This window comes from Leptonychotes weddellii, chromosome 2 (genome assembly GCF_054177405.1).
Source record: "Leptonychotes weddellii isolate Sample4059 chromosome 2, ASM5417740v2, whole genome shotgun sequence".
NCBI lineage: Eukaryota > Metazoa > Chordata > Mammalia > Carnivora > Phocidae > Leptonychotes > Leptonychotes weddellii.
The window spans coordinates 177,961,602-177,970,347 of NC_138370.1; the positions used below are offsets into that span (position 1 = coordinate 177,961,602).

Sequence of the window (8,746 nt, forward strand, 5' to 3'; positions counted from 1 at the left end):
CGGCCAGCTCCGGGGCTCCTCCAGGGCCAGGACGAGGGGCAGGTCCGCAGCGGGGAGGCGCGCAAAGCATTCAGATACAGTCTCCCAAGCTAAAACCCCAATCCAGAACCTTACCCCCCACCCCAGCAGCGGCCTGACCCCGTTCCACCCCTTCACAATCAGGCCTGGGAGCCCCGGCAACCGGTACCCTCGTTTTTATTTTGTGTATTTTCCTCTGAAGATCTATTTGAGATTCTGAGAAGGAGCAGAGAGGGCCGGTGGGGGGGCAGGGCCGTGTCTCTGCTGCCGTTTGCTCTTCTCCCCCGTTTCTCTGATGCCTGTGGAGCCGCATCTACTGAGCTCTGGAGGATCCAGGCAGGGCCAGGGACCCGGGGTCACGACACCCACACGGTGCCCAGGGCCTGCCAGTCCCCAGCAAGCGGCTGGCCGTGGAGGCGGGAAGAGATGGTGGACGCCTGCACACCACCCAAGGGGGGGAAGCCATTGGAAAACAAATTTCAGAGGGTGTCTCCCCCATCCGGAACTAAAGACCAGCTTCTCAGCGACGGAGGGGAAGCATCCAACACAAAGATCCCTTGAATCCTCTGCGGCCAGTGGGTGCGCGCGGTGCGGCCGCCGTGTTCCTGCGACCGTTCCTGCGGCCCGCAGGCAGCCCCACTCGGGGCCCCGCCCCACGGCAAAGCGCAGCACAGGGCAGCCTTCCTGCCGTGCTGTCTCCACCTCAGGTCGCCCTGGGCCAACCGAGTCAGGAGCCCACCACAGAACTTGCAGTGTCTGGAGAAGGACCACCGTCCCTCTGCTGAGTGCAGCGCAAGGCAGGAGCTTTCAAGGAAGAGGAAGCATCGCGAAAGCCAGCAACGCATCTACACCCGCGGTAAGCAGCACGTGAGGGCCAACAATGCCCCCGTTAAAACCAGACGTTCATACAAAACTCACAGGGAGAAATACTCATCAGAGCGCCGTTCCGCGCGACCGGGGGCCAGCCAGCACAGACACTGCGCGGGCCCCGACCCGAAGGGCAAGGGCTGTGCCGCCGTCAGGGTCGGTGCCGGCCGATGACCGGCGGGCTCGCCGGCTCCGTACGCCAGCTCAGTGGCAGGCAGGCCGGGCTGGGCCACGCAAGGGCCTCTCCACCCAAGTCTCCCGGAGCCCCCAGACGGATCCCCAACCTCACTAGGCCTGGCCGTCACGCAGGGGTGGGCCTCCCCGGTCTTCCTGGCCCCCCACCCCCCACCCTCCTGACATGAGCTCTGGCAGTAAGTGCTGGGCACTGAGGCGCCGAGTCATCTCAGAGATCCGCTGGCTGTTCTGGTGAACCACTTTTTTGGCCATCGCTCTGGCATTTTCTTCTCTTTTCTAGAACCTTCCTGCAGGGAAACGCTGGGTCTCCTACATGAGGATCATCTTTCTCTCCTATTTCCCATTTCTGGTTTTCAGTTTTGCTCTGAATTCTGAGGCAGCCTCTCCTGCCTGCACCTCAGGGTCCACCCGTCCTGGGTCTGCGCAGCCTCAGGGTTTGGCTCTTTGCCATCTTTTTCTTTTCCACCGATGGTGCCTCGGATGTCCACGGACCCTGGGGTGTGGGAGTCACACCAGAAGACGGGAAATCACACCAATCAGGGGTCGCCCCACATGAGACGCCAGCACCGTGATTTCTAATGCAGATGGACACGAAGACATCACCGGGGACAGGCCTCTCCTCCAGGACCAAGGCTCTGTGTGGGGCACACAGCCCCCATCTGGGCTGACCCGGTGCGCTCGCTCTCCGTGGCGTTGGACAAACAGAAGTTTTAAATGTGAATGAACCCTGATACATCAGCCTCTTCATTGGTGACCGCACCCCATCCGATCGTCAGGAGCCCTCACCCCACCCCAAGGACCTGAGGGTCCCCCTCTGCTTGCTTCTAGAAGCAACCTTAATTTCTATCCATAGCTGTGAAGCTGGGGCTTCCGCATGGGAATCTCGCAGTGCCCCCTTCACAGGGTGTCCCAGGTCGCACCACCGCCATCACACAGAACAGCTTCCCACAGGCCTCCTGGCTCCCCCATGCCCCCCATACTCTGTTCTGCACAGAGCAACCAGAGTGAGCCTGTTAAAGCAATGCTTCCAACTCAACCCCCCTACGGCACACCCGTCTCAGTTGAGGGGAAGCCCTTCCACTCTATGAGTTCTGCACATGCTCAGACCCCCACACCCCAGTACAGGGCAGCTCCCAGGCCTGTCCCGGGACCCTCCCCTCATCTCTGCAAGCCCACCCCAACCAACCTTCTGAAAATCACCAGCCCTCCTGCCCTTTTGCCCTATGCACCCCTGGAAACAGTCCTGTTTGACCTCCTGCCTCTCTCCCCTTCAAAGCACACGTTCCTCGAGGCTAGGAGCATCTGGCCACACCCTCACAGGGGCAGGAAGAGAGGAGTGCGGGCTATCTGTGGGCACCCATGTGACCCCTGCAGATGCACGGCTGTGCCAGGGAAAACACAATGACCAGGGAGCCCATCAATCAGGTACACGCTGGCCATGCTGGGCAGGGCAGGAGGAGGGTGGAAGGAGCAGGGCCGAGGGACCACTGGGTGCAGAGTGGAGACCGGTGGGCCGGGGAGGTGGACACTGCCCGAGAGCAGAGGGGCAGCCCGAAGGCTCAAGTAAGGTGCGCATGGGTCTGTGAAGCCCTGGTAAGGGGAGGGAGGGCACTGGACGCCTTCACCACTGCCGAGCAGCCTTCCTCCCGAAGCTCCACGCTTAACCGGCTTGCCCACGCACTGAAGGCCAGAGCATCGTCTGTGTCTACAGACGGGTGGAAAACGCATCCTCCCCTGGGCACCAGTAAAAACAGTCACGGGAGGGCGGGTACTGGGAGGGAACGACCCCTCCCATGGGCTTCCCGTTAGAACAGGCTGCAAGCGAGAAGCACCCAGAGCCGTCGCCGTGGTTCAAACACACTAGACCTGGGGCACGTGTGCGTGATCAGGGAGGCCCGCCCCCGGAGGCCGCAAGAGGCCGCGCGCCCACCTCGACGCCGCTCTGCCGGGCCAGCTTCACAGCCGTGTTGTAGTACCCACAACGCAGCAGGTGCTCCACCATCATGCGGTCCATGCGCTTCTTCTTCCACAGGCTGGCCGCCGCCGGCTGGTCGCTGCTGTGCTCCTTGAGGTGCTCGATCCTGCGCTTGCACAGCTTGGCGCTCTCGTCCTCGGCCTGGATGGACTCCACCGCCTGAGACGCAAGCACACAGGGGTTCAGGGTGGGACGGTGACCCGGCTGCCCCTACCCTCACCCTCACGAACAGGGCGACACGGGGGGATGTCCCCGGGCTGGGTGACGGAAGCAAAAGGGGGAGTCGTCCCCCCCCCGCCCACCGCCCCGAGGCCGGTTTGGCTGCACCTGTCATCACCCAGAGGCAAGTCAACACCGACCACTCTGGGTCTGCACCTTCTTTTCAGCAATGTCACCTTTTACTTTACGGAGTCTGGAGCTATGCTGCCACATACGCATAATTTTGAATTTGTTACAGCTTCCTGATTAATTAAACCATCTGTTGTTATTTTGCGACTTTCTTTTACAATACTTTTTCCCTCAAAGTCAAGTTTGTTCAAAATTAATACAGCTCCGCAGATGTGTTCTGTATCGGCGCTGGCCGGACAGCAGCCAACCGTCCAGCACCTGACCGTGTAGTCGGTGCCGCCGAGGGGCCGCATCGCAGGCTGATTCACCGTGGCGTCCACCTGGCTGGCGGTGCGCAGGCTCACCCGGCTCCCTGGCCGGCCCGCCTTTCCCTCGAGCACACGCCACGGCTTTCTGGCTGCCAGGGTATTTGTCGCTCCTTTGGAAGTGGTTTTCTTCATCCAGCTGCTTTTAAGATTTTTTCTCTTTTCGGTTTCACGATGTGCAATCCTAGGTTTATTTTTATTTATCCATCAGTTCTGAAACTCTCGGCCACTCTTCCCGTGCCCTCTGGACTTTGGTTGAACACGGTCTCCACTCTAGTCTCTGAGGCTTCCCACCCTCTTATGTAGTCCCGTGTTTTTAGCTCTGTCTGCGGCTAGAATTTCTAGGTAATTTCCTCATGCCTACCTTCCAGCTCACAAATTCTCTCTTGAGCTTTGTCTGATTGTTAAATGTTAAAAAGTGTGTTATAAAAGCAAACATTTGAGTTTTTCATTTCGGTTATTATACTTTCAATTTCTTGAAGTTTTATTTGGTTTATTTTAAACTCCCAATCACGCTTTATACTTTATGTCCCCTGCAACGATTCTCAGCTGTCTGTCTGTTTACTCTTCAGACGCAGTCAAGTCTGGGCCCTGATAATCTCTACGTCTGAAATCTGGGCGGTGTCTACTGTCTCTGCCGCACCTCAACCACAGCATCCTGTGCACCTGGCGATCCTCCGTCAGACCCCTGACGCTCTGACGGACGGTGTCCTCCCCCTGAGAAGTGCACTTGGTGAGGCCCCACCAGCTGGGACCACTTACACCAGGCTGAAGAGAAGGGTCCTGGCTCCCCCGGTGTTCTGAAACGGGCCGTGATGCTCTGCCACAGCGCGTCCACTCCTGGGGCACCCCCACCTGACACGGACCGCCACCAGGTCCCACCACCAGCCCTGGCCTCCCCCCGCCCCCCAGCTGGCCCCGGGCACTGGCCAGCAAGGCAGCCATGGGTCCTGCCCTCCTCGCCTCTTGGCCCCTGCCGTCCAATTCTGGTGATAAACTTTCGTCTCATGAGCCCTTTGATACGTTCAGTAAGACGCTGTAAAGTATCTTGCTGCGTTCTCTGGGTTATTCGGTGGACACAGCAGTGCACCCTACCTCCCTCTCCCAGAAATGAGAAATTTCCTACATGAAGCTTTGAGGGGAAATTCTAAAAGTAGTAAATCATCTGCCTCCTATCTGCGCTTGGGACACTCTGGAGTGAGGACAACCCAGCCCTGCAGGAGCAGGAGCATGGGACTGGAAGCAAGCCTCCAGCCCCACAGGGGCTGCAGAGTACAAACAGCATGGAGGGACTCGCCTTGCCCACACTCTGGCCGTAGGAGCCCACCTCCCCATCGCAGGGCTGCCTGGTCTCCGCTGTATCCCGGCTCCCACAGAAGACAGCCCCTTTTTGGGACTGCCTGGGTACATGGGAAGGCTGGGCCGCTGGACGCACGCTACGGCCCACGCATAGGCAGGCAGGCAGGACGGTCCAGAAGCCACACTGACCTTCCTCTTGAGGACGCTGAGCTTCTCCACCACACCATCCAGAAGGCTGACCACGGAGTCCACAGCGGGGCAGCTGCTCAAGGTCTTCTCCAGCTCAGCCACCACCATGGTGACGTGGCTCGTCTCTCGGTCAATGTTTTTCTGAGCAGCCCGAAAGCGTTTATTCAGTGTTTCGTAGGGCACCTGGAGAAGGGAGGTAATTGGTGTGTGAGCACCAGCAGTCCTACGTGTGGGACACCCAGACCCCCTTTGTGGCGTTTTGTCAGGCACAGGTCCTAGGCCTCTAGTGCTCTAAAGACACGTCTACTCTAACACCTGACTGAGGCCCACAGAAGCCCTGTGTGAACGGAGGGTCATTTGTGTTCCTGGATGCGGACACTAATGGGAAGACGCATACTGTCCCCAAATCCACAGAGGCAGCGTTAAGGGCACACTAACAAAATAATCCCAAAGTTCATCCAGAATAACAAACAGCTTAAGGAGATGACCAAAATGAGATCCATCAGATGTGAAAGCCTGCAGGGGCCTGCAATGGGCCCGGGGGGTGCCACAGACTTGGGACCCCGGGAAGGGGGCGCACAGACGGGTTGGGGCCTCAGCCCATCAGCAGAAACCACAGGTGCACATCTAACGCCTCTCAATCAGACGGTGCTCATTCGCCCCAGTGACAAAACCACCTTTCCCTACAGAACACCTGACAAAAGACCCAGGAAGGATGACATGTCACTGTTACCCTTCTGTCCTTCCAGAGAGAGTAGCTGCCAGCACTCCTCCCGGCCCTCGTCCTGGCTGTGGGTCTAGCACTTCGCGCTCATCAGATGCTGCTCACGCGGCGTGGACACCCCGGTGGCCAGCGGTTCACCGTGGAAGTCCTCACTGCCGGCTCCAACAGCTGCCAGGCACCAATGTGTGCCAGGGAGGAGCCTGGGATTCCCAGGAGCAGAGATGCCGACGGGACCTAGACACCAGCAAGGGGACCCTGCAGCAGGACTTCCCCATGACCCGGCCAGGGGTCCAGTACTGTCCGTGCCCCAGCTGCCACCCCCCTCAGGCTGCCCTGGGGACACGGTGGCAGTGGGTAAAGAGTCCTGTCCACACCTCGAGTCTTACCAGCTCAAGAGGCAGAATGCCATTAGACAGACCACGTATGCCACCCAGGGAGGGCTCATCCCCAGCAGCCAGGTCTAGTAGCCTTTCCTGCAACCACGCCACAGTCTAGCACAAGCAAGACAGGAGAGTCTTTAGATGAAGCCAAAGGGCCATCCTTAACGTGGAGTGGCACAGAGCACCCGCAACACCCATACAACCGAGGTCCACCACCTAACCAGGCCTGTCCTGGCTTCAATCCCTGAAGAGCCTCCCACTGTGGCACGTGGACAAGGGTGAAGCTGCGAGCAGGTGGCCAGGCTCAGACACAAGCCCTGTCCTCCACGTCCAAAGGAAAGGGCTCCCTGCCCTGAGCCTCAGTTTTGGCAAACGTACCTCATAACAACACAGCACAGCACAGCACAGAGACCCAGGTGCATGCATCTGCTAGACCCCTCCTGGACAAGAGGCCAGGCGGGTGGTGGGACGCTGATGCGCGCATCCTCCCTTTCGGAATCTTGGACTGTTCTCAGAGCCCCCACCCACCCCAGGGGCCCTGCAAACCGTCTGCTCCAGGGTAGGTGTGTGCTTCCAATCTGACCTGGCGGACACTTTCATAAAACACAATAAACAGAATTACTGAAAAGTGAACTGAAATCCCATGATGCCCGCTAACAACAGCTTCCAAGTTTTATTCTGATTCAGACATTACAATTACATTTCAAGAAATACAATCAAAGCAACCATAACATAGGAAAAGAGAAAAAGCCATACACCACACACACCGTCAGCCCAAGCACACGCAGGTGACGGGAACGTCCCCGACTCCAGGCAGCTGAAATCCAGGTGAGCAGCAGGTGAGCGCCGTTATACACGCAGCAGGTCTCCCTGTGGTCAACGTACCCAGGCTCAGTGAACACCAGCACGGGACTCCCTGGACTCTCAGGTCCTGCCTTCTGCTCATGACACTCGGCCTGAGGCTCATCCCTCAGCCAAAGGGAAGGCAAAAGGAGACTCGGAAGCAAGCGCTACAGGCTTGGTCTCCATGTTTAACTTTTATCCAAAAAGGAAGCAGGCAACACTCTAATATTCACCTTCAGTCCATTATCGATATCCAGGCCCAGCAATTTATACTGTAAGGTTACAGTCCATGTTAATTCCTCTATCTTTTGATAAAAGAAACTAAGTCAGGACTTTGTACACTTCTTGGGGGCTGTGAGCCCCACTGTGCTCTTCACCACGTGGCCTGCGTCTTCCCCTGGACCTGAGTCAGCCCCTCAGCCTCCACTCCTGAGAGTCTGACCTCCCAATGGCCCGGATAGGCGCTTTCTATGGCTACTCTTCCCACCCAAGGACTCACGAGCTGCCCTCGGTGCTCCAGCCCCACACCCAGTCACAAGCTCCACAGGGCGGAGCTCTCAGGACCTCACCTTCTGCTGCCCACACCCCGACCTGTCCTGTGCCCCCCACCGGCCTGGAGCTCCCAGAATTTACGCCCAGAGCACCACCCCCACCCCCGGAGCTCCCAGAATTTACACCCCGGGAGCACTAAGCAGCCTCCTGTGCCAGCTTCCGTCCCATGGACACCAGGCAGCTAGCCTCGGAAAGCTGCTCAGCGTTCTGCCCACGGGGCACCCAGCCTGGGGTCTTGCCTCCCCTGCCTTTCCCCAGCTATCCCTTGCTGCTCAGTCACCAGCAGCTCTTTCACAGGCTCCTCCCAAAAGGACTTTTGCCAAATGAAGGAATGGAATTTCAGAAATGCTGAAGATCCTGAACAAGCCAAACTATCATTCCAGAAGAAGGGCAAGATTAAGATACTTCTGGACATGCAGGGACTGCCAAGGTTAGCGCCCACAACCCTTTTCTGGGAGGAAAATTACTCAGAGAGCCCCTCGGTGAGACAAACAACAAAATCAATGAGAGGAAATAAGATACAGCAAAGGGCAGTGAGGAAGGACACCAGTAAACGATACAAGCTAGAGGGAAAGAAACCAATCCACAGCCTAAGAAATGTGGGTAAAGTGACTCTAAGTCCAAGGGATTTTGAAAGAATTCCAAAATAGAGGCAAATATTAAAATGTAGTCTTAAAAGCACAGGCAACAAAACCAAAAGCAGACAAATGGGATTACATCAAACATGAGACTCGTGCGAAGCGAAGGAAGCGATCTGCAGTGCGCAGCCCAGGATGGGGAGGGCACCCGGTGGAACACGCTCTGGTACCCGGGGCAGGCGGAAAACACCTCCACAGCAAAGACACAACACCTAACCAAGGTGGGCAGACATTTCTCTGAAGAAGATACACAGTGGCCGACCCGCACGGGGAAAGGTGCTGAGCGTCACCAAGCATCAGGGAAATGCGGGTCAAAGCCACGGGCAGACCCCACCCCACAGCCCGCAGGACGGCTGCTCTCAAAGGAGCGGAGACCGACAAGCCTCGGCGAGGACGTGGGGCGCAGCCGCCGT

The 8,746-nt window shown here is 57.9% G+C and overlaps 1 protein-coding gene across 2 annotated transcripts in view; it reads right to left on the bottom strand.

The window, feature by feature from the left end:
* Positions 1–8,746, bottom strand: part of MAEA (macrophage erythroblast attacher, E3 ubiquitin ligase) — a 32,929-nt gene that overhangs the window by 8,970 nt on the left and 15,213 nt on the right. For both annotated transcript variants that reach the window (XM_081812805.1, XM_081812804.1), the window contains exons 2-3: positions 5,197–5,379; positions 3,011–3,214 (exon numbers count right to left, since the gene is read on the bottom strand). In XM_081812805.1, the coding sequence (XP_081668931.1) occupies positions 3,011–3,214; positions 5,197–5,379 (387 nt within the window). The remainder of the gene's footprint in view (positions 1–3,010; positions 3,215–5,196; positions 5,380–8,746) is intronic.